The sequence below is a fragment of the Mugil cephalus genome, chromosome 10 (assembly GCF_022458985.1).
Source record: "Mugil cephalus isolate CIBA_MC_2020 chromosome 10, CIBA_Mcephalus_1.1, whole genome shotgun sequence".
Classification (NCBI taxonomy): domain Eukaryota; kingdom Metazoa; phylum Chordata; class Actinopteri; order Mugiliformes; family Mugilidae; genus Mugil; species Mugil cephalus.
In genome coordinates this window covers 8,074,389-8,100,084 of record NC_061779.1, presented here as the reverse complement: position 1 = coordinate 8,100,084, position 25,696 = coordinate 8,074,389, and the positions used below count along the sequence as shown (strand labels likewise).

Here is a 25,696-nt window from a genome sequence, read left to right as displayed (position 1 = left end):
GAAATGTGAAAGCAAAGACACATGCGCACTAAAAGTTACTTTTCGGTTAAAAAAACAATAAATTTGTAAATCTAAGAAGTTAAGCATGGTTTTCACAGCTTCTTTTCAAAATAGAGAATAGCTTTATTTGTAAACGTACAAATTTTTGTCTGTGAAACTTGAAACAATACACAAGAGCATGATATGCAACAAAGAGGACAGGACAAAAAATTGTATTCGTAGAATAAAGGTCTTAGATAAGATAGGATAAGATAATCCTCTATTTAGCACACAATGGGAAAATTTTAGTGTTGCATGAGATTAGAGTTTGAGGTCAGTGCACACACGATATATTTAAAAAAGTAGGAAAAAATGAAATACAATAGAAGTTGAGCGTGTGTATACATAAAAAGAAAGGTACAGTACCTTAAATTAATTACCTTAATTAAAGATAACAGCCTTTAATTCTGTACAATAAATTTATGGATTTAGCCAAAGATTAAAAAAAAAATACGTTTATGAACAATAAATTTGGCCAACGTGATAGTGAGATTTAATCATAATAGAATATTATTTTCTAAGAGGCTAAACAGACACGTGTTTTTGGTACACCTTGTACTCGATGCTGGATGGTTTTGTTTGTTTTTTTAAAGATGTACTTCCGGTATGACGTTGACGCCCCTCAGAGGAGACCGCTGATTGGTCAGATCCGCATCTCCTCTTCCGCCCCTCAACCGTTCAGTGATACAGTCCCGTAACCGCAACCGTGTCTCTCATCTTTTTTATCTCAAGGGACGAGGGGACGGTGTTTTTTTTTTTTTCGCCGGCAACAGCGCTTTTTAATGGGGTCAAACCGACGCCACTCTTCGGGATAATTAAACGTCAAACGCCTATTTTGCCTTTGAATGTGTGTACAAAACGAAGACATTTAATAACGCGCCTCCAGGGAAACGGCTCCGGACCAGCTGACACGTTGTTTTGAACTTTTGAAGGGCTTAAAAAGCTCAAAAACGCCACCTCGACCCGATAAAAAACAACACGACAAGACAAGGAGCCGTGTCGCGGTGGTTTACGGTGTAGCTGGTAGCGTTTAGCCCGAGCATTATGGTGACTTTGTCGGTAATTAGACCCCTGGTTTCCCAGCTTCGCCTCCAGCTCGCCAGGCACGGCAGGAGTCACCGGATCACCCCGGTCAGAAGATGCAACCTCACGGCATGTTCGAGCAAATATGTGCTGTCTCAGAGTGAGTATATTTAGTACGTTTACAGGCCGTAACAGCTGCTCGTCACATCTGGACACAGCTGCTCATTATATATATAAAAAAAAAGGGGTTTAATTGTAGTCTCTGCACGCTGTCGTTACTGTGCATCATCATCATCGCGATGCTCTTTATTTATCTATCTGTCTGGTTTCATTGTGCCTCTAAAGCCTTTCATTGTGGGTCACTCCACCTCGGTTAATGCTCACTTTTGTTGTCATGTGGGAAAACGTGTTTGGAGGAGAGATAGAAAACTCGGGCTGGACTTTCCTCGGATCAGTTAGTTCAGTGTTGACATGTGTGCAGGATCCCGCCTCATACACCTGAAGCCCTTTGACCTACATACGCTCCTGCTGCCAATTCATTAGGTCCTCAGGTGTAAAGGATGTATTTTAATCTGTGTTTTAATTTTGTAAGCGGTGGCGTTTTAGTATTCTTGATTTGTACTGGGCTATAATCTGTAATTTAATCAGTGGGCGGGACTAAAGAACAGAAACACATTTGTGTTTAATTCAATCCAAAATGCTGATTGTCACCTTTTAGTCACTTTTATCTTTCATAGTTTATCATTTCTGTCAACTTTCCATTGTTACATTTAGTCTACTAACATTTATTTTTTCATACGTCATCCAGGAACTTCATTTATGGCCATTTTTTTTAGGTCAGTAAAAATGGCACAAGACAGTAATAACTTGTTTAACTTCCTACTTAGATTACTGACTGTGATATAGGCTGCATCAGTATCAGGGTGATGCGCCTTCAAATGCAGTAGTCTCAGCACCTAACTTGTTTCGTCATCTCTTAACGGCCAGGAAGTAAAACTTTAGCATGTGACAAGTAAATGTAGTTGTTGTTTGGTAGCAGGTCACCACATGTGTGTAGTGTCAGGAATGTAGTCGCATTCAGGAAAATCACCACACCCCTTTTATTATAGTTTTGTGCCTTTATAGCCTCCATATAATCTCTGCTGATTATATCCTTAGTGAGGATGGTTTTGCAGAAGTTTCTGGATGAGCTTGTGATTTCCTAAAAATGTTATCAGTGCCTTGTAAAGGGTAGACATATGGTAATGGACAATATTCGGCTTTTTTATTGTTAGTTGGCATCTATCATGTATACTTTACATAAAGATATTCAGATAATATCATCTTAACTAGAGCAAATGAATGATCAATAAAATTAAACTTAAACAAACAAAAAAGGTTTTGTGTAATTAGGGAGTGATCTTTTCCTACGATATAGCCATCGATGTGTGAAACTAAAACCTGGTCTATGGGATGAACCTTTTGTACCAGCCACCAGCAATACATTTATTAAATATTAATCTCTCTTTGACAATTCTGTAAGCAAATATCCAAAATACATGGCCTTACTTTCTATGGGTATTCCCCACTTTAAAATATCTTGTATGGTGAAGTGTGTACCCTCCTCCAATATCTTTGATAACAAGGTAATCTAGGAAAATTATATGCACCTTTCGTATCACACAGATACGTTCACCTAAGCAGGTCGGACGAGTCTCAATAGCCGCTTCACCACATACGATAACATCAGCATTGTTCCCCATCTTAAGTCAGTTGTAGCCACAAAGAGTAAACATGCAAAAAAAAGAACATTTTGAAGCTTTTGAACACTGTCCAATGCAACAGAGCTTTCATGTTCAGTAAAGACATTTATATTTAACTTTAACTAGCTTGTTGTAATGGCTAGCATCTCACCAATTCCTTATGAAAGAGCTTTTTGAAGTTGTGCACTGGAAATGATTTTTTTTTGGGCTTTTCATCTGTCCGCCTGCCAATTTACTTCATAAAAAGATATTTGTGCTTTCTCCAACCTGTCACATAAAAACGTCTGACTCACACTCTCCTTCCAATACTGAGGCGTATTTCCATCCTTTCAGCACCAAACACTCTCTTCTTCCTGAGTTGAGTCTCTGAGGCACAGTCAGAGCCCTTACGTTAAGATTAGGTTAAACTTTAAACATTGCAAATGTTTAAATTCCAAGGCAACGTAAAGCAGTTGGCATCTGTGCAGAGCGTAGATCATGTGCATGTATAACATATATACAGATATAATATGGATTTAAATTAAATTAAAACCAACAGTGATCCAGTGTGCAGAAAGGATATTTACTATGGTTAATAGAAACAATGGCAATTGCAGAAGGATATGTACAAACTACGAGTAATAGGTAGTAACTATCAACCTCAATGGCCTCCTGAGTCTGCAGCCTTAATGGTTTTTGGTAAAGGGGTGAATAAAAGTCCACAGCTTTCCTTTAAGTGCCCGATAATGATGAAAACGTTATTATCCAGAGCACCGATTTAAAACCTTCTGACAAGACATTTACATCAGTTTGCATGTTTGGATGATTTTTATTAATATTTCCTATACATCAATTGTGCAATATTCACCATTCAGTCATAAATTTACAATGTAATGTTCCTCTTCGAAAATCCGGGTCCTATCGTTTAAGTCCTGACGTACCACCACCAGAAGATTGTTGCAGACCAAGTAAACCCCCTGTGGCAATAGCAAGGGTGTGTTCTTTGATGCATGTCCATTGGAGTTTTTAGCAGTAGACAGGGGTCAACATGGACACCCTGATTGTCTGCAGCTACACAGCCCTATACTAAACAAACTGAGATTCATTCTGTGTTCTGACACTTTAATATTAGAGCCCATAAGAACCGTATTTTATCCATAAGCGCAATGTTCCTCCAAGCCACTAGAGGGCAGCCAAGCCGTGTTTACACTGGAGGCTGAGGGTTGCCACAGGTGTTTTAAGTTCATTAATTATCATAACCACGATGCTAATGGGGAATCAAACAGTTTTTGACTGTGCTCAAATTTACAGGAAGTGACAGACTATTTAATTAACTGAATAATAACAATAACAATAATAAATGCCATAAGAAATGAAGCTCATTGTAAAGTTGAAAAACTGAAAGAGACTGGATTCATTTTTTCGAGTACACGTCCAAACAATAAGCGCATTATCAGCCAGTAGTGGATTCAGTATAGGACTCTGTCACTACAGAGCCAGTATTCATTGTTTCTCAGTTATCTGAGCTATGGTGGCTCGTCTCTATATATATGATGGATAACCCATCGGTGACCTTTTCCTTCCTTTGACCACTTTTGAGCAGAAGCCCCCTACAAGAGCGGCAGTTTTGGTCTGACCAAATCATCTAGTGATCACTATTTGGTTCTTGTCGAAGACTCTCAAATCATTTCTTTTTGTCTATTTCTCCGGCTTCTAACTTCAACTCGTAGGACAAAATGTCCAACCTGCTATCTCATACATCGCACCCACTGACAGGTGCCACGATAATGAGAAGCATTGTTGATGTTTCCAAATCTCGTACAGCACCAGGATGTTGTCTTGTGCGGTTGCTTGGCACGGGTATTCCCTCTCCTGACATCCAGTCAACTGGTCCGTCTTGTTGCTCTGAGACATCAGGGACTAAGAAGTAGCTCCCAGCAGCGCTGCAGAGCAACTCAGCAGACCTGCAACAAATCGGGAGAAAACTTTCACAGTTGACAATTATCCGGTGCACGAGCTCGAAAAAGGCTTTGCAAGCAGTTATTGTGTGTCCGTGCGATAAGAGAGTCAGGCGGCCGACTCCCCCGGGAGGCTGAAATCCGATGAAGACGAAGGTCATCTCCCAGTCAGACCTGTTCAGCTTGGCTCTCAGTGGAAACCTTAAGCTCTGTGCCGCATGAATGAAGAGGAAAACAATAGACTGAGCTGCCTTTGTGCCCTTTGACAGCGGCAGACAGATCGAATATATTTTATTTTATTCAAAGAAGATTTTGGTGAGGATTTAAAGTGCAAAGGCACAGAAGGAGGAAGAGGGAGGAAGAGGGAGGGAGAGGGAGGGAGGGAGGGAGGGGAAAGTGAGCAAAACTTATTTCTTTGGGTAATTAGAAGCCTGGTTTGTTGACAGACGTTGGCCCGAGTGGGCAGTTTGACCGGCCAATAGGTCCTGGTGTGGTCCTCCTGCTGTGGAGGGGATCTGGGGGCGTGCCAGGACATTCCTCAGAGTCACTTTCTCTACAGCCGGCCCACTTCTCTCTTATTTAGAAATTTCCTTTAAGGAAGGGAAAAAAAAAAAAGAGTACTAAAAGGAAGTACTACTGCTTACTTGGTCGGTTTTGATTCAGTTCCTTCTAACGTCTCAAGGAAGAAGAACGGCCGCGTGTTTCTTTCTAGTAACTATCTCCGTATGGTTTTTGAATTTTATCTTTTTAATTTCCACGATGGACTGTCTGAGAATGAAGGAAGCAGCAGAGTACAACATGAAAAGTAGGTGTCAGCAGATTTTGTATTTATTTTTTAACTTTTCCCTTCGCAGCGGACACAGGAAACCGAAGCAGTGATTTTATTTTTCCACTGTGTCAAATCTTTAATATTTGAATTTTCTTCTTCTTCTTCTCCTGTTTCCTCACCTCCAGTGCATCCCATGTGGCAGGGACCCCTCGCGGTACCAGGAGGTGATCGTCAGTCTCCCATAGACATCGTGGTGCGGAAGAGCGTCTACGACTCGGAGCTGAAGCCCCTGGTCACTGACTATGACCCGAACACCTGCCAGCAAATCTGGAACAACGGTTACTCCTTCCTGGTCGAGTACGACGACACTCAAGACAAGTCCAGTAAGATATTTATCGTCATAAATATACTCTTGATGGATAAAAAATTATCTTAGGGAAGTCTAGAAATTGCGTTTTAGTTTCATGTAGCTCCAGATTATTAACTTTTAGACTGGTAGAAAGGGTTTTATTGAAAGAATGCACATTTTGATCTATACAAGAGGATTATCCTCTTCTCAGACTGACCCCTGCACGCCCCCCACAGACCCCTTTGTATGTAGCCGACTAATCAATGCTTGACTCACAGTGCCACGTGGAAATTATGACCATCATGTGACCTGCCTGCCTTCCCTGACCTCCTAAAATTACAACATAGTCTCTACTTAATGTGCCGGTCATTTTGGTGTAATTACTAGGCTACACCAAAACTCTACAATAATCCAAAACCATAGCGGCTCTAAGTATAAACCTGATCGTGGTAGAATTAAAAATGTTACAGGCATGCTGTCAGTCTTTGTATTATAGACTCTGGGAGAATGAAAAACAGGCTTATTGGCAGTGAAATGTGGAGAACAAGATTTTATTACCAGCAAGTTTAACCAAGGAACAATGACCTCAACATGAGAACAGAGATGAATCTTTAAAATTTTAGCCTTTCTTCCTGCAACAGAAACGTGTCATGTTTTGATATATAAAGACAAGGTCGCTGGCATTGATAAACACTTTATGAAGTCAATAAAGAGTAATAAGTTTGTTATTGTTTGACTTCTATTACTATAATATTCCCGTTACTGCCTGAACAACTTGTTCCTCAACAGCCATTTTTTTGTATCGATGAGTCACGAGTGTGATTCACTAATCTGAGTGTTCCTTGACTTCCTGGTGCAGTGCTGAAAGGGGGGCCTCTGCAAGACAAGTTCAGGCTGTGCCAGTTCCACTTCCACTGGGGCGAGACCAACACCTGGGGGTCAGAGCACACCGTGGACAGGAGGCTGTTCCCTGCAGAGGTACAGCGTCACAACGCACTTAAATAATTAACAACATGTTCAACACTGTCATCACATACTGAGCTTGTTTATTAAACCAGGAGCGTGTAATATGTGGTATAAGGACATAGAAAAAAAGGAAAGGTGAAAAGTTTAAATTTTGGTTTCTGCAAAACAGAGTGAATCTATAAATAAATCGAGATGGTTGACAAGTTTTTTAACGTTAATGTGCATATGGTGACTTGATGTGAAGGTTGTTTTTCCAGTCTGAAAGCAGCTCTCTGTCCTAGTGAGAGTGTGTTGAACTCGTTTCCACACTTGGGACTAAAGACTTGTTGTACTGACACACCCAGGAGCGCATCTCAGCATCCCTGCAGCAAACGACTGCAGGTTGGCAAACACGACTCCACGATGATGTCAGTTTGCTTGTTGAGTTGCAGACAAGGTTGTAAATCATTAGTTTAAGTTAAGTAGATTTTTTTTTTTGAGAATTCCAGACGTCTCTCTCCCGAGCAACGCATTCCAGTCTGTCTTCAGGTATCCTAAGGTATTCAGAGACAAGATGAGATACATGTATAATATATATAATCCCTCCGAAGGGATTTCTGGGTTTACCCTCTGGGTCTCAATTAGACTCCGAATGAAGGAAACCAAGAGGTAACCTCAACTGGTAATTTATTATTAACTGGTAAACTTAAAGTACTAAACCTCAGCTACCTCCTCATCACCACAGGTCTATATGCCACCTGTTTAACTGCAGCCTGATGATGATGATCTTTATTATGAACATATTTAAAAAGAGGGGGAAAAAACAAGTAAGCAATAATCAAATCCTCAAAAAAAGTAACAGCTTCAACTTGATCATGCTTGTTCATGTTCAAAAAGGAGGAATAGGAAGAAGTAAAACAAAAAAAAACAAAAAAATTCACTTATTCCCCATTCTTGCATGAAAATGATACATGTACAAATTCTATAATTACTATCTACATTACAATAAGCTACGTGGTATCTCAGCACAGATTCATGCAGCATACGCTATAAATAACTGCCCCCCTTTGTTTTAGGGCAAAGAAGTAGATTATGAAAACATTTAATGAATTATTCTTTTACAAAACATTTTATGAACAACCTGAACAAACTGATGCCACGAGCCGTATGTTTGACCCCTCTGCTCTTAAAGATAAGCACTCACAGATGAGAATGAGTGAATGAATGACCATTTTTCATGTCGGCAAGATGCAAACACGACTAAAGTTCCCAGAGGACATTGACTAACAACCTGTGACTGCAGGGTTCTGCTCTGCACACTGTGTTGTTGCTTTAATAACCCTCTGACCCTCCTGCTGTTGAATTAATGTGCGGATGTGCTGTAGTCAACATGTTCCAGACCAGAAGGGAGTGAAGAAGCTTTTTAACTCCTAAGTTTGACCGTTTAGTTTAGTGATAATTCTCGGGATAGAACCTGGATGACAAGTGGAGGGCAAACACGAGAGGGATAGAATATTAACATGGAACAGACTCACATTCATATCAACTAAATATATACAATTTTATGTACATATAAAATTACAGTTAGCTGCTCTCCTTTGATGGACAGTGAAAGGAAAATGTGTGCACTGAAATGCAGGTTATTTCAGGAAAGAAAGTCCGTATGAATGTTTTCTTAGAGTAATTGAAGACTTTGGCCTGCTACTTATTTAGAACTGAAAAAGACTTGGCTGCAATATCTATGTGCCTTCGTTTTAACAACAAACAAACAAAAAAAAGTGGCGCGTTTGTTGTTCTACAGTTTAACTGAGACACATAACTCATAAAATGTATTTTTACATATGTGTCTTTTTCAGTTTAAGCTGCTGTGAAGTTTATATTAGGAGTAAAATAGAAGAATTAAAAAAAAAATAAGATGCTCACAACTGGTCTGACAAAAGGAGGTTTTTAGTGTGTAACAGATGATAAGAGGACAAACATTGGACCTTTTGAAGAGGACAAATATTGACTCTGTCCTCCTCCGTTTGTCTTCTAGTACTGAATCAGTAACGTTAAGTGAGGTGCAGAGCAAACATTAACCTCGACCTACACCAGCGACATAAAGGGCTGTGTTTGTGGGCGGAGTGTGACTCGGTGCAGTTGTCCTTTCTCACGTTTGACAGCAGAACATCTATTTCCATTTGTTCCATTACCTACAGGGACACTTACGTAACAAGAGATTCCAGTGGCTCCTCCATTGAGCTTCCCTTGTTAGTGTGGTGGAGTATTTTGTCCACATCGCGGCTCTCATCACTCAGCAGTCTGTGCACAGACGGATCAAGTTACAGTCCGTCCTGATTGATGTCTTTGTCTAAGAAAACAGAGAATTTAAAATATTCCAAATGAAGAAAGAATTAGCAGGTCACTTGGAGGGCAGACTTATGAATGGAGATTGAGATTAGTGATAAAACGATTATGGTTTACACACAAAACTTACCTTTATCTCTTGTTTATCTTCTTGTGTTCTCAGCTCCACTTGGTCCACTGGAACTCAGACAAATACAGTCTGTTTGAGGAGGCAGTGATGGAAGACAATGGCCTGGCTGTTATTGGGGTTTTTCTCAAGGTAGCATTACTTTTTAAAATCCCCACAACAATACGATTACGCAGAAAATAGACATTTATTTACATTCTGCAGTGTGCTGACGACCAGTTTGTGTGAGACAATTTGTTTGCTTCACATGGTGTCGTGATGGAAATGCCGCAGAAGTGCTGTGTTGACTACAATCCAGATTAACGTCTAAATCCTTGTGTAGGTGGGAAAGAGACACGAGGGGCTTCAGAAGCTGGTGGACGCTCTGCCTGCAATCAGACACAAGGTTTGTGGAACACACGTGTACAAATGTATGTATGTGTATGTATATTTTAAAACAAAATTCACTAGTGAATGAATTAATTAACCCAAACAAAAAGCTTGTTAAAGTCTAGTATAAAGCTGCAAATGAAAGGTACTTTACTGAAAACGTGACGCCCTCTAGTGGTTAAAGCCTCACTTACAAGCTACAGAAATTCTTTATCTGTATTCATTTCATTAAAAAATTTTAAAATAGTGCATCTTATTTGCTCCATCTTTTGAAGTCATGACATCAACTCAGTGCAAAAAAGCACGAATACGCAGACAGGAAGTTATTCAGAGAAAACAGACGAAGGGGAAATTTGACTTTCATTTTAAGTTATTGGGGCCAAACAGGCTGGTTTGATTATCTCAGTGCCCTGATTTTGAGGCGATTTCCTGGCTTATTTGTGCACAAGCATCACAAGATTTTTGCAGAAAAACAGTATAAAAAAATAAAAACGAGTCAGTGAGCAGCAGTTCCGCTCTTATAAGAAGACAGAGGAAATAAAATTAAGCTGTAGTAGGCACAAACTGACCAAACCTGGACTGGAGAAGTGTGGTTAAGTTTGGTTCCTTGTCTGAGGAATTAACGTTTTCTGTTTCCAGTCGCAGGCGGATGGGTCTGAGTTTTCAAACATTGCGACTTATAGATTTTTATTCAGATTTTTATTCTGCTTTGTGTCAACAGTCATAGTTCTTCTTATTATATAAGCACAGTGTCTGTCAATTTAAAAACGCTTAATGTTGGTTTTTGCTTTTAAAAGTGACTGATTGGAGGTCGTGTGTTTGTGTATCTGCTACTTAACTTATATCGCCTCTGTTACGTCTGATAAGGTTTTGGACAAATAAGATAATAGACTGTGCCTGTTTGATTTAAATTGTTGTGTAACATTTATCTGGCATGTTGTCTTGTAATTGTTAGGGTTATTTCTGTTCAGTTTGGGATTGTAAATCTAATCTGTCTGCGTCTTTGACCGTCTGCAGGACAGTGTCGTAGAGTTTACTCGGTTCGACCCCGCCAGCCTGTTACCCTCCAACATCGACGACTACTGGACGTACCACGGCTCTCTGACCACACCTCCCCTGACAGAGTCTGTCACCTGGATCGTTATGAAGCAGCACATAGAAGTCAGCCATGACCAGGTATGTACGGTATGAAGGCACACGCCTCATGGGGCTAAGAAGTTACCCTTGAACACACCACAAAGACGACAGGCAACATATGTTCGACACCTGGGTAAAACTAAATTACTCTTCACACCAGCAGGTGGCAGTAGTCTCTGTTCATTATTAAAAAAGGGGAATGGGAAGAGCTAATATTAGCTATTAGCATTCAAACTTTGTATTTGGGCAGCATACTGTTTGAAACGTAGAACATCGAAGACAAAAAACCTGCTGGCTGTTCTATTGGCAGCGAGTAAGAAAAATAGAACGACCCACCATAGATTAATGGACTGAAATTGTTTTAGATTTATGTTATGAAAAAGGAAAAATTCTACAAGATCTGGACCGAATGAACCGAGTTTGTAAAACCAATCAGATCTGATTTCATTTGTACTACTTTGCTGCTTTGTGTGAACCTGCTCTCTTTTTACGAGATGTTTCTATTGTAAGAGGTGGTGCGCTCCTCTGTTCTGTTCTTGTTATTATTTCTACTGGAATAATTAGTGGTTCATAAAAGAAAACCCTGGACGGACTGTGTGAACATAATCACGTAAACTTTTTTTTGTTTTGGAATGACTAGGAAGGTAATTAATGTATGTGATGGAAATTTGCTTTTCCAAATAAAAAGATAATTTCAAAAACATATTAGCTGCAAGGCTAAGAAGCTAGAAAAAGCTACTATTAGCTGAGAATATAACTGTATAACAATATACCTGATCAGCCTCTGTACAATAGATTGAAGCTCTAACTAGTTTCCTTCCCTCCTAACGAATAGTAGCTCTTCATCGCTATTGATCTGGTCTCAAGGATCCTAAAATATTAATACTGAACTCCTGTTATCCAATGTTTTACTTTGCTCAGCTTCTGCCCAAACTTGAAAAATGGCCAAACATAAAGGATGGAGCAACTCTTCTCCTCTTCTCAATTTTTATTTTCTTATTGGAGGGAATATTATGTTAAAAACCTCAAAACAGGAACAGAAATTTACAACCAATATCACTATCAAACAAACAAATGTCATTTTTGAAGATTTTAATCTTCATAACATCTGATTACCATGTATTTATCAATCATCATTAACATTAAACATGAAATCAATTTGTAAGAAAAGCAAAACCCAGCAGGCTCCTTCATCATGCACGAAATCAAGCTACACCTTATCTGCTTTTAGCAACAAAACACACATTTATCTTCAACTTCAGTTCACCTGTACCAGTAGCTTCTCCACGGTTTGACCCAAGCTGAAACAGTTGTTTCTCCTCTGTGGTCTGAAGCCAAACTGAAGTATGATGCTGCTGTCAAACTGCAGGCAGGTGTCTTCAGTCAGCTAATCAGCTGGTGTCAGTTTGTGCTTGATTCTCAGGGAGTAAATACACTGCTCCACTTTTCCTACAGGTGTCATGGTTTCTTTGACTTTTGACTCAACATTCATTGTTAAAAAAAAAAAAAAAAATACCAACTCACATTTCAGTAAAACCAGATTTACCAGTCAAACGGTAAAACCACACTGCAGCAGCCTAATTGCAGTAACGTGTGTTCAAGCGTTCAAGCTAAACGCAGCAAACACAGACACGTGTGACCTCTCTCACGACCACAACGAGATTCACTTTGCCACCTAACCCTGACCCTCCTCTGTCAGCTGGCCGTCTTCCGGAGCCTCCTGTTCACCTCGGCTGAGGAGGAAGTGCAGAAGAGCATGGTGAACAACTTTCGTGTGCAGCAGCCTCTCCGGGGTCGAACCGTCCGCTCCTCCTTCACGCCCTTCCTCCACGAGGCGCCGTCAGCCGAAGGCAACAATCACACCCACTGATGCTGCTGCACCCAGAAACACACAACGGTGACCACAATGTTCCTCAGATGTATTTTTAAACCATGACGAACGTGCTTGTTTTTTTTTTCAATACAATTATTATTTTATGAGGGTTTTACACAGAGTTATGTGAGGAGAGACCGGTTTCAGGTTTTTATTTTCTTTCATGTTTGGTAGTGCTGCTGCAGACCAATAACCAATAAGGGATGGGGTTGCTGTGGGGAAGGTCTGTAGATTTACTGGTTTTATTCATATTTATTTTTTCATTCATACAGTTTATTCAGATACTGTACAAGAGCTTTTACCTTCAGCTCAGTCGCTTCTACACCCGAGAGCTCTCCGATCTCCTGGCGAAGGAGGTCGGAGCTGCTGTCAGTTTACAGCACAACGCCCTGGAGATTTAGATTTTATTAAAGAGGTTACGTGTCTCCGGTAAAATACATAATATATTTGAAATCATCAAGAGTTTTATACCACAATGTCACTTTTTTAAAGACAAAAATCCTGTAATGTCGTTGGATCTTTGGATTTCTTGTTCAGTATCGGTAGCATTAATGTTTTCTGTTACAGAGATTATACTGTGTGGAGTATCATCTGAAACCTTTGTTTGATTCAAACATCCTTCCAGCTGAGCTCAGACTACAGGAGTCTAAAAGTTTAAATGATATCAAGTTGTGTCACATACTTAAGGAGAATCTGAACAGACGATTTTCTCTCTAATCTTAAACCTATTGTTTAAGTTGTTTTTCCGGATCAGCGAGCATTGACGTAAACAAAAGCGTATCATACTGCTGTAAATCTATCGGTTGCATAAACTGTTTCCTTATTTTAGTTCCAGTGCAGTACGTGGCACCTGTAACCTGATTTAATCATACACTAAATAGAAAAAGTGCAATGAGAAAATCTCATCTGTTCTTCATTTCGTGCTGTATGTGTGACTTAATAACAGAGCTAATAATCTTTATTGGACAACACCATCAGCTGCTCCGTGTCCTAGTAAACTCTTTTCTCTCATGATTATTTTGAACTTTGAGAGATTTTAACATAAAACAGCCTCGGTTGGTGTACGGGTAGGTTTAAGGGCTGATGAACTTGGGCCAAAACTCGATACAAAACGATTTCTGTGTCAATTTCTGCTGATACTTTGTCCTGAAACTCCTGCAGTCTGAGGTCAGCTTTACTTTTTTTGTTAGTTTTAAAACTCTTCTCAGCCTTGAGTTTTTATGCCTTGAAATTGTGTTACAATAATGCACAAACATTACTACAGCGCACACACACACTAATGATCAAACTGAACTGAGCCGTTCTGAACTCTTCCATCTCAAACACTGTAACCACAGTGCCTTAAATGTTCTGCATGCTGGTAGTATTAGAGTATGACTAGAATCCACAGTACATCCTCAATGACTCATGGTGGTTGCTCATGTTAAGGCTTGTAGCATTTAGGACCATTAACTCATTACAGTTTCAATTTTCACAACTAAACCTTGGAATGATCAAACCGGGCTGTAAGATAGATGAAGCTGCTGCCTTCATTCATCTGTGCCATTTAGGTAGTTTTCTGTTTTCTCATGTGTTTCTGCTTTTAATAGGAGGTTAAACATGATCCAGATTTACTGTTCTCAGATTAGTAAGTCGTTTACAGTTGCATATATTGTAGCTTGAATTGCAGACGACCAACCAGACGTCTCCTACTCTATCCTACGTCTCCTGACTTCCCGTGTTTCTGTCGCTAAGGTAGACTATAGACTGTAGAAAAAAATGGCCCACTGTTGGTGAAAGCGAGACTAAAATTCATTGATACGGGTGCAGCCATTTTTGTGTCAGCTTTGAGCTGGAGTCTGAGCAGCACTGTCAGAGAGTGGAGCCACGACGTTGTATGATACACTTGTATTTTGTTATTTTGGCATGATGAACCAACTAAAACCAAAATTGACACCTGAACACATGTCAGCATTATATTAACTACCTAAAATGACTGAAACCATCCTTAAAAAATGTGTTTTAGCTCGGCCAAAGTCCCATCCATTAACATGGAGGGGGTGGAGCTTATGACCTATACTGAATCCAGTCACCAGGGGGAGCTCTACTTGCTTTGGCTTCACTTTAGAGGAGCTGTCATGGCTCAGCTTTTAAAACAGTCTGTTGATTACAGACAGAAAATAGCAGAGGTTCATTCTCATAAACAAATATTGAAAACCTTTAAGTCTAGAGGAAATGTTGAGGTGAGACAGCCAACGTTAGCAATCGTGCTAATGGTGGCAGACACTGGAAAAGTTACTAGTTTTTCCTATACGGTTATTTTCTCTGCTGTAATTACAATTTCAACTTTAAATGCTAACTAAGTTTACAGGTTTTTAATGTTTTTCTATGAGAATGGACTGACCTTTATTTAACCTAGTGACGTAGTTAAGAACGGGACATAACAAAGTGCAGGAACCGTCTGATTGTTGGTCTTCTCATTGGTTTGCTGTCCACCAAAAGGGTCAGTTATAATGCAGAACCTAATATTGACTCTTTTTTTATTATTATTATTATTATTATTTAAAATGACCGCACAAAAGGCTCTACCTTTGACTGTTCATATTCGGATAAGTCATTCAGTGGGACCAACCATATACCTGTGTCAACATGCTTGTGTTTGCTTCCACTGAAGCTGCTTGACTTGTACTGGGTGTACCTTATACAGAGCTCCGGTAGATCTAATCTGGAGTAGAGCAAACACTCAATGGCGCATTTTCTTACTTAATCCACATGTCTGCATATGAGGGTTTAGTAACCAAGAGACAAGTTCATGCAATGTTGCATCATCTAAAGATATGACTCACTCCTCCTACTTTGGCTCATGTCCAGTCTCGACTGTAAGGAAATAAGAGACGACCTGCATTTGGTTTCTGACACTTGACTTGATTTGGAACAGACCAGAAAACGTTTTCGCGTCACGCATGTGTACTAGAGGCCACGGTTGTCTTTACAATCCCTGTGTAACAATGTATCATTGATCTGAAGCTCACATGAGGTATCCACCCTCGGCTCTATCTCCCCAGTAGGTCCCCCATCGGGGGACGGATGAAAGACGCTCTGAATGGGCTTGAACTGAAACGATGTGATGTGTACGGAGTGATGTTAACTTGTTGTGAAGGCTGCAAACCGCCTGGATGAACACTGAAGGGGATGAGGTGGCGGGAGAGAGGTTGGAAACAAGTTTGATTTTAGTTGTTTAGTTATTTTTTTTCCTCTTCTTGTTCAATGCAACAAGCAGACAAGGGACCCACCGCTGCCTTCATCACATTCAGCTGTATTTTAATCAACGACCATAACCTGCCTTCATATCTCATTGCCTTGTTAATCACATAAGATCTTTTTCATACCTTTTCTTTTATTGCAGTGCTGTTAATATCAAACATATTCTAATGCAATTAATCAGTGGTAAATGGCTGCCTGAATGTTCTTTTCTGTCCGAGTCGGAGGCGTTAAGGTGACCTCCTTCATGCATCTCAAGGAGTTTAAGACAAAAAAAAAAAAACTTCATCGTGCATCTGCCTTTCATAAAGTGCCGTCATCTTGCTGTATGTTGTTTCTTCTTGAAGTTTCGGTGTCGGTGCGTCTCCTGTTGCTCGGTGTGATGTTTTAGCAGGTGTACGTTATGTGTACCATACCACTCTATGCAGTGCATATTTTAGCTGTTTATTTGTTCTGAGTGACGCCCACATTCCTGCCCCGGCGGGGAGGGGACGGGGGGCCCTCGGCATCTCCCCTCCCAGCATGCCTAGCTCCACCTGGATGGCTCCTTTGTATGCAGCCATGCAGCTGTGCAGCCAGGAGGGGGTTTAGCTCCTGCTCCTCAGGGGAAGAGATGTTGAAAACCACCTGATGTAAAGAAAACTGACATTAATAGATGTTAAACAATAAAGTAATATGTCATGGAAAGATGATCACTGTGTCGAATTATTTTATTTTATTTAAGAACTCTTCTTTGTGCAAGACGGTACACTTGTTTGCAGATCAATTATTCAATTTGTACTTCACTACATCACAATTAAAGTAGGTCAAAGCACTGCATTCAGATTTGAAAGATCCAAATGATGATGTCATGGCTTTTGAAGCATCTGATTGACCTAATTAGAGTCAACTGGAGGTGTATTTTATACTTTTTTTTTAAAAAATTTGAAAAAAACACATTCATAATCCCACGGAAACACGGAAAAGTCCTTGAAGTCTTGATATTTTCATATTTTCTCTGAGTTGATCAGGATGATTCACAAACTACAAATTTAAGGTTTAATTCAAGGCTTTTGGGGACCATAGCCAGTCAAGACTTCCAAAAAAAGAAAAAGGTTGACTTGGGTCACAGGATTTTTTCCAACAGAACTAAAACTTTTATTTAATATTGTGTCCACTCAAAGAAATGTGAAATACAATTTGAGGTAATCAAGACGAAAACCAAAAACACTGTATAACAGGTAGTGTCTTCTCCCTTTGGAGGTTCTGATTCTGATTCTGATCTGAGAAAGTGATATAAATAAGACCAATTCTGGACCTGTATAAACTATCTATTTTAATTTCCTGTTTTATTTCTGCACATCTCTTACATATTTTATTATTTGCGTGATGAATCATCTTGACTGATTTAAGGTGGCATTTGTTTTTAGCTTGGTACGTTTTAGTTTAGTCAGATCACTGTGAACTGTTTTTACTCCCCGTCTGTCTAGTAAATTCAAACACCCTTATTGTTTTTCTCAGCTCCTGACCCGACTCCTCTCTGAGCCTGAACCAGTTTCAATAAAAATACAAACCGCTTCTAACCGCCTCAATCTGCCCCATCCCTGCCGATAACTTTGAAGCCCCCTCTGACACAGTGAGGGGATGTTTGGTGGCCCCCACCCAGACGCCTGGGGTACGAGGGGTGGGTTGTTTACACTCTTTTCTACACTGTTACCGCGGGTGGGTGTGATCTGTGTCTCCACCTGATTCAGACCACAGAGAAGGCGATTGAAGGCGGTTGAAACCGAACTCTGGTGGTGTTTGTTTTGCTTGGCTGCAGGGGGTGGACGTGGCCTTCCCTTAATTGTATGAATTTGGACAGACTGACTGGAGACCCTTCAGCTTTGAACTGGACGACATATGTGTCTTTGAAGGAGTCCAATGAAACGGGACTAATTTTAGGACTTCACCAGCGAATAAAGCCGAAGAAACCGACCCCACAATGAAGCACACAGGTTTAAAAGCATAATGTTGTCAAAGTGTTTCGCTGCAGGAAAGAGTGGAGCACTTCAGAAAATAGTGAATATGTGTATTAAAGCAACATATGAAGAAATAAAACAGGAAGTTAAAACTTGGTCGCAAATGGTACCTCCAAAATTGTAGCAAAATGGTTCAAGGACAACAAACTAGTTGTGAGAAGGCCGTGTAAGACTACCATAAATATCTGACCCAAGTTAAACAACTTGAAAACAATAGGAGAAATCTCCTAAATACTATAGTATAAACACCACACAGCTATAATATTGCTCAGGAAAGAGACTCGGGCTGTCTCCTAAAGATGAGCACAAATTAATAAAACGAGTCCTACGTTGAGTCCTACATAATCTGAAGAAGTCACTGCTCCAAACACACCATTAGAGAAGCCATCTTGCTTGTTGGAGAAATGTTTTCTGGTCTGAAGAATTTTTAAAAATGTAACAGGTCTTACTGATCATGTTTGTATCAGGATGATAAAGGGGGAAGCTTGCAATTCGAATAACACCATCCCAAATGTAAAGCACGGAGGTGGCAGCATCATGTTGTGTGGCTGCTTTGGTGCAGAAGGGACTGGAGCACTTCAAGGGGAAAAAAAAGTGCTTCAAACCTGCCATAAAAAGTCATCCTACTTGTTCGAAAAATGTTTTCTGGTCTGAGGAAACCTGAAGAATATGACTGTAAGCGATGTGCAGAGCAATACTGAAATATCGATACCTCCGATACCATATCTTTATGCTCTGAAATCGATTCTCAAATCAAAATATCAAAACTTTTGATACTTCAGTCATTCAAGGTAATGTTTATCACTAGCAGGAACACAGTGGAAAGTAACTAAACCTTGCGAAACACCTCGGGTTAAACCACAACACAGAATACAAAGTATTTATGATGAGGACAGAACAGGAAAGCACAGGGTCAGAATTAAGATGAAAGTGTTCATTTTATAGTAGTTCCATGTGTTTGAAACACCATTTTCACATATTTTGTATGATTATGTCATCGGTTTGGTTTTTCTGTTGTTGTATTAGCTCGACTATATAGTAAATGAGGCATCTACCTCACTATACTTACATACATACATATACAGTTTAAAATAAATATGTCTTGTATTCTTTATGAAGCTATGATTTTAAAATTAGATTTACCAGACATTTTAGGTGTATTTGCACAAAGTATCTACACCAGCCTGAATTTTACTCAGTATCGGTTCGGAAAGGAAATCTTGGTATCGAACATCATTAATAACAGGTCTTATTGACCATGTTTATATCTGGAGGAAAAAGAAGGGAGGCTTGTTAGTGATCAACCTAAATGTAAAGCATGGAGGTGGCAGCATAATGTTGTGAGTTAGCAGAACTGGAAAAGTGTGTGGGAGCAGGGCACTCCTGCAGCTTATTGTAAGAATCTTGCTGAAGGCTACTGGAAATATTTAAAGAAGTTTTGAGACTGATGCTACCAAATACTAAATAAGTGTATGTAAATGAACTGGGAGTAAAATGAGAGAAACAAAACCTGAAATAACTTTTTTCTATTATCCTGACATTTCAAATTCTTAAAATAGAGTGGCAGTCCTACTGACTTAAGACAGGGAATGTTTCAGGAAATTGACTGAGGTGCATATAAACGTGTGACATAAGGTACAAAAAAAAAAAAAAGCATGTTGCTGAACCGGTCAAAAAAACCAGTTGATTCACACAAAGCATGCCACATGTCTTTTTTATGATCAATGATTAGACAGGTCTCATTTTGTTACGAAGCAAGGTGGGAAGAAAAGCTTAAAGCTTAAAACACACATGTCTGCAGTCACCAACGTGCAGCAGAGCTCTAACTTGTTCTAAAAATAGCTTTTTTTGCTACGCTAGGACGTTCTGATGAAACACGAAGCTGAACAAAATTGTAACATAACATAAATGTCACAGTTTAAAACATGTGGAGAGCTGTCTTTCATCAGTCTCGCTGAGACACATTTTCATTTCTTTTTGTCCACTTTTGTCTAAGCATGAAAAATTTGAAGTTTTTCTAAATCGCACAGAGACACGAGTCCTGATATTTTTTCTTAGGTTTAATCAGGACAATCCAGGGGCTGCAAATATAAGAAGATACATGTTAAAGAATTAAAGGTTTCTGCAGAACAAAACAAGTCAACACTTAAAATTAAGTTAATTAATATTATTATTAATAATAATAAAAATAAAAGGTGGATGGTTGATAGTACTGACATAAACAAATTCAACTTGATATTAATAAAACTAAATATAGAGAGAAGACATTTTAGGTATATTTTCACTATTTCTTAAGTATTTTTTAATTTATTACCATAACATCTGCCAGTTAACCATATAGCACAAGCTAATGGGCAAAACTTCACCAAGATTAATGAGTAAATAAAATCCCAGTAGCTTTGGGATGATGCATTTTTACTTCAGTATACTTATTTTTACATATTGTGTCTTTTTAATGGGTTCTTGTCTGTTCACAGACTGAGATCATGCTGAATCATCATCTCACCGTCAACCCAGTTAAACTGTTTTCTTTCTGAATGTGATTTCTAACAACGACACGTTTGGTTCGCTGTGCGCCGATCCCGTCCATGTTGGCCATCGATGAAGACCAGGGATGAAAAGTCTCTAATCTGAGTCATCGTCTTCCTGCCGTCCTTCTGTTCTCTGCTTGAGGGGAATCGTTTCAGATCAACAAAACCTGAAGCCCCTCCAGTTCTTCGCCGTACGGCCGCAGATATAAACAGGAACATGCAACGAGAGGCCCTCATCCCCTCTGAACTCCAAGCCAGCTGCTCTTCCTCCTCATCTTCCAGATATTTGAGACAAAGGGCTTCCATCCGTGTGATTCCTGTTTTGGTTTGAGTGCGGTATGAACTGGTTTGAAACGTTAGCGTGTTACACAGTCTGTGCTGACTAAAAAATATAGATAGAAGGCAAATCATTTTTTTTTTATTCTCCTCAGATGTTTGAAATGAAAACTTCCATGAAAAACACACTTTTAACTTTCTTCAAAACGAAAATTGTACCTCGTAGATGCATCTAGTGAAAGTTAAAGCTGCTAAACCATAGTGAGTTTTAAGTACTTCAGAAACAGATATGATTATTAATCAGAGTCACAGGTGAGTCTGAAGTCTCTCCAGTCAAGTCACAACTTTCGAGAATTAGAGTTTTGACCACTAATTCTTGATAAGCTGCAAATACGGTATAAGGGGATAAATCTCAAGGTAAGATATTTAAGATATTTGGAGACAGAGCCAGTCAAAACTGAAATGGAAATGGGAATTAATCAGTCAAAAGTCACAAGTGAGTCTGAAATTCTAAGTCCTAAACTTTGCATTTCAAGTCTCAAACAAGTCATGACGCACTCATCTATTGTGCTTTATCTTAGTAATTTAACTAATTTATCAGTTATACTATAAGTGTTTTGTTGTAAATTAAATACATATTAAAAATATCAATGATTTTCAGTGAAGGGAGTAACATCATGTTGTGTTGCCATCTAATTTACATTGCAGGAATGTGCCTTGTAGGGTTCAGGATTCACCGCCTTGTTGTCCACACCCTCATTAGTTTCACCTGTGTCTCGTCAGCCCCTGTGCCCATGTATATATACAGCAGCTTTGCCTTTGAATTTGTTCCCATTCAAGTCATACGTAACATTACCCCTGTTTGCTCTACACTCACGCTTCCTTGTGTTCCAGTTTTTTGGATATCCTGCCTTGGATGTTTTTATCAAAATAATTTAGCTTCCAACTCCTGCGTCCAGCATTTGGGTCCTACTCCATGAGAAACCGGACAAGACTGGACTGCGAAAGACTGGCAGCCTGTCCAGGGTGTACCCGGCCTCTTTCCTAATGATGGATAGACTCAGCCCCCCCACGGCCCTACAGTCGGTTACAGAAAATGAATGAACTATATAAACCAGACTGTAGACATCTTTTTTCAACCTTTTCCAAATTTGTCACTTGGTTAAAACGCACTTACATGGCGACTGGATCAACCATTATCAACAAAACAAACAGCCAAACAGTGATCCCGAGCCTTCAGCACAAATAAAAAGCATTACTGAATAGTCCTCGCATTTTATTGTGAATGTGGAGGTTACATTAATGATCCTAAATGCTGATTCCCTGAGAGAGAAACCTGACACAGCTGCCGGGATAGGACCTCTCCCACAACACAAAACATTTACCCTCGACTCCTACTCATATCTACAACCACATGTTCCTGGACAAAAAAAATAAATAAATCCTTTCACTGCTTTGAACTGGGCAGTCACATGACAAGCTTGATTAACTGTGGGAATATATTTTCATGAATGTGACGTGTTGGTGGAAAACGTGCTGACACAACACACCCACGCCAGCTATTGTGTGCTGTTCTGTAGGAAAATGGCTGATAACAAGAGGAAAAGTCCTCCCTGCATTTTAAAGCAACAAGAACAGGTTTCCCATTATACTTTCATTTGGAAAACTTGCAGCTATCAAATACTAGAAAGAGTATTGCAGCATGTTTTGCGACATATTGTTTGTTAGTTATCTCGAGCACAGCCTCATTCGCTTTGGCAATAAAAATGTCAGTCAGTCTGCACAAGCTTGGCCCTTCTTATAGACATGGATCATTATGTCCAGCACTGAATAAACCCATAAATCCTCCAGATTCACAAGACAAACGCCCAGAGATAGATTCAGATGACATAGTTTTTGTCATCAAGTCTGAAATGACGTCTAAATACTGATGCAAAGTCACATCCATGCTTTGTTTAGACCAACAGAAAAGTTTTTCTTCTTCATCTACAAAATCTCCAGGATATGAGTCTGCTTTAGTCCTCTTTAATTTTTTTGGTGATTGAGCTTCTTTTTTCAACCTTTTCCAAATTTTCCACTTGGTTAAAATGCACTTTCACATGTTACATGGCGATTGGATCAACCACTATCTACAAAACAAATAACCAAACTGATCCCAAGCCTTCAGCACAAATCGTTCTAATGACGAAAGGCAAATTTACTTGTTTAACTTTCATCACCTCATCTTCTACTACCGATCTCCTCACTCGGGTCATGGGGGTTGCTGGAGCCTATCCCAGCTGTCATGGAATTTTTTGTCTTTGCTTTTTTTTAAAAAAAAAAAACTAATACACTTTCATTTATTTCACTTTTTTGTTCGTTTCATAATGTAAGACCAAACTCGAACGACCAAAAAATACACGGACCGGACCGGTTCTCGTGTCTCACGGAGGATTATGTTTGGGAGGGCTGAGAGAGACAGTTTGATGAGTCAGACAGGGATTAAGGTGTATTTGAGAAGTAGCCTGAGATGAATGTCCTGCATTCTCCGGGCTTCGAGCAGAGACAGACAGAGACCAATAAAAGAACAGCTTCAGGCCGGATTTGGCCAATAACTCATGTGGACACAGGAAATTGTCCGTCTGTGTCACTGGAGGTGTTTGCATGTATCGTGTAATATTACAAACACGGCTCGGACTTATGTTTGTCTCAGAGGGGATGCTTTCATGTCTGCAGAGACATCAGTCTATTGCTGTTTGTGCTGTGCTCTGTGGTGTTAGTCAGCATGGATGTGTTTCAAGTACTTTGCCAATTCCACACCCAAACTTGCACGACTGACTTGCTGACTATTCCATTCATTTCCTCTAATCCTACCTATATGACTAATCGGATATGTGTGCCATGTCATGGGTGCTGCCTCCAACAAATTAACATATTTACTGAAGTACGCAATAACATTAAAACCACCTTGCTATTATTCTCTAAATCCACCTTATGCCTCCTAAACAGTTCTGGCTCATCAGGGAATGGACATGGGCCTTCTGAGGATGTCCTGTGGTGTCTGGTCGAATTTGGGTCAAATTAATTGAGAGGAGAGGCCTTTGTGGATTACTGTTGCTCGAGAGTGTCCCACAGAAACTTTATTACTTTAAGATCTGGGGAGTTTGGGAGTTTCCAGAGAATGAATATTGGCCTTCTGAGGATATCCTGTGGTGGCTGGCACCAGTACGTTGGTACTCAGCGCTTTTGGGTTGTATGGATTGAGGGCAAAGGCCATAGTGGATTATTGTTGCCTGAGAGCGTCCCGTAGATACTCCACCAGTTTGGTATCTAGGGAGTTTGGAGGCTGGATCAAAATCTTGGGCTACGTTTCATGTTTATTGAGCAGTGCTAGGACACTTTTGTGGTGTGGTAGGCTGCTTTTGTGGAGTATCATCACTGTGGAGTGGAGATGCCTAGTCAGCAACAGTGTTTAGGTAGGAGCTAGGTAACATCCGCATAAATGCAGGACCAAAGACCAAAGACCAAAGGACCAGAATGTTGCATTATAACGTCATGATGAGTGTTAATGACTAAACCTGTCAGTGGTTTTAATGTTGTGGCTGATTGGTTTATAAATGAATCTGTTTTGTCTAAACACTGAAAATCCTCAGATTTGAAAATGGTCTAGTCTGTTCTCCATAGTGCTGCAAGCCTAAGTTTGAATGTGGTGGTGTGTGTAGATGTTTCCAGTTTAAGCAAAATAAACACAAAGGCTTCCTGATTCCAGTAACAGAAATAGTTTGACAGGCACTGCAGAGAAACTCTGAGAAAGTTTTTTTTTTGTTAATTTGTGAAAGGTAAAATGTAGGAAAGGGGGAAATTAAGAGATATGTATCAAAATTTTATTCAGCTGTCGCATGTTTGTGTCGTTTACAGCAAGAATTTAGTTGGAATTCGCGTTGGCAGAGATCGTCTTTTCATTTGACGCTTTTCTTTGTTGAATTTGGATATTTTGTTCTTCTCACAGTCAAATAATGTGCTTTATTTAGGACATAAACTGTCTGTGTAAGTGTAAACAGACCATATCTAAAATGTTCTGGAACTTATTCACCATGTCTGACTTCATTGTTATCTCTTGAATCAGTGTGACGTTTCTTATTGAGACTGTATATACCGGGAACAAATTTCCTTGTCAGATGACTGGAAGCTTCGTAATTATTCCCTGGCATTTCAGTTTTTGCGGTGGCATATACAATCTTAAGGGGAGTACAAACCGGCTTTGTCATCAGACACTCTTTAATCTTTAATTAAATGACTGACACCCTACTCCACTCAAATATTTCCAAAGACAATTAGATGCCTTCGACAGGACTTGTAAAATTACTCAAATAGTTCCGTGTTCTCGTTACTAGAGGCAATTTCTTTCAGGCTGTTGTAGAGTGTTGAACCAGATCAGCTAGTCTGGCTACCGTTCTTATTGTATCCTTGTTTGTTTTTAATGTAATTTTTACACTCTATTTGGTCCATTAATTGATTACTCAAAACAGTGGGTAACATATTTTGTAGGTCAAAGCAACTACCAAGACTCAAACAGATCAATTCAATCAACCAGAAAGACAGAAAATGATGAAAGACATGAAAAAACAAAACAAAAAAAAACTAAGAGGTGCAAAATGAACACAAATAAATTCAGATTGGCTGCAAACACATAGGGAAGTGGCCAGGGAAGAGATGCAAACCAAACAGAGTAAGACAAAAGAATAAAAAGGGAGATAAAAAATAAATGCAAATAAACCAAGGCCTCAACCCAAGATACACAAAAAGGCAACGGCAAAAAGATTCAAACCAGTATAGAGATTGGTAGAAGCAGAAATATGGAAAACAACTGCAAAGAAACACAAAATTACCACAAAGTAACCTGGAATGAGTGCAAACTGAGATGCAAACAAATAAAAAAAGACTTGCAAAATGACCTAAAATCTACTGAAATAGAAAACTGCAGCAAAGAGACACAGAACAGGTACAAAGAGAT

The 25,696-nt window shown here is 39.6% G+C and overlaps 1 protein-coding gene across 2 annotated transcripts; it reads left to right on the top strand.

Moving 5' to 3' along the window:
• Positions 1-717: 717 nt before the first annotated feature.
• On the top strand, positions 718-16,588 carry ca5a (carbonic anhydrase Va). 2 transcript variants are annotated; one of them, XM_047595758.1, is made up of 7 exons: positions 718-1,222; positions 5,696-5,893; positions 6,719-6,837; positions 9,314-9,409; positions 9,600-9,662; positions 10,664-10,822; positions 12,483-16,588. In XM_047595758.1, the coding sequence occupies exons 1-7, from the start codon at positions 1,084-1,086 to the stop codon at positions 12,651-12,653; spliced, it is 945 nt and encodes a 314-aa protein (XP_047451714.1). In that variant the 5' UTR covers positions 718-1,083; the 3' UTR covers positions 12,654-16,588. The 2 variants fall into 2 exon arrangements, with proteins under 2 accessions (XP_047451714.1, XP_047451715.1); XM_047595759.1 differs by lacking the exon at positions 718-1,222 and adding an exon at positions 5,142-5,546.
• Positions 16,589-25,696: the final 9,108 nt, after the last annotated feature.

What these genes read in the sequence shown, in the direction of transcription:
- ca5a (XM_047595758.1), top strand. Translation starts at nt 1,084, where the DNA reads ATGGTGACTTTGTCGGTAATTAGACCCCTGGTTTCCCAGCTTCGCCTC. An exon ending in CGACACTCAAGACAAGTCCA is followed by an intron (nt 5,894 to 6,718) that starts GTAAGATATTTA and finishes TTCCTGGTGCAG; the next exon opens with TGCTGAAAGGGGGGCCTCTG. An exon ending in TGCCTGCAATCAGACACAAG is followed by an intron (nt 9,663 to 10,663) that starts GTTTGTGGAACA and finishes GACCGTCTGCAG; the next exon opens with GACAGTGTCGTAGAGTTTAC.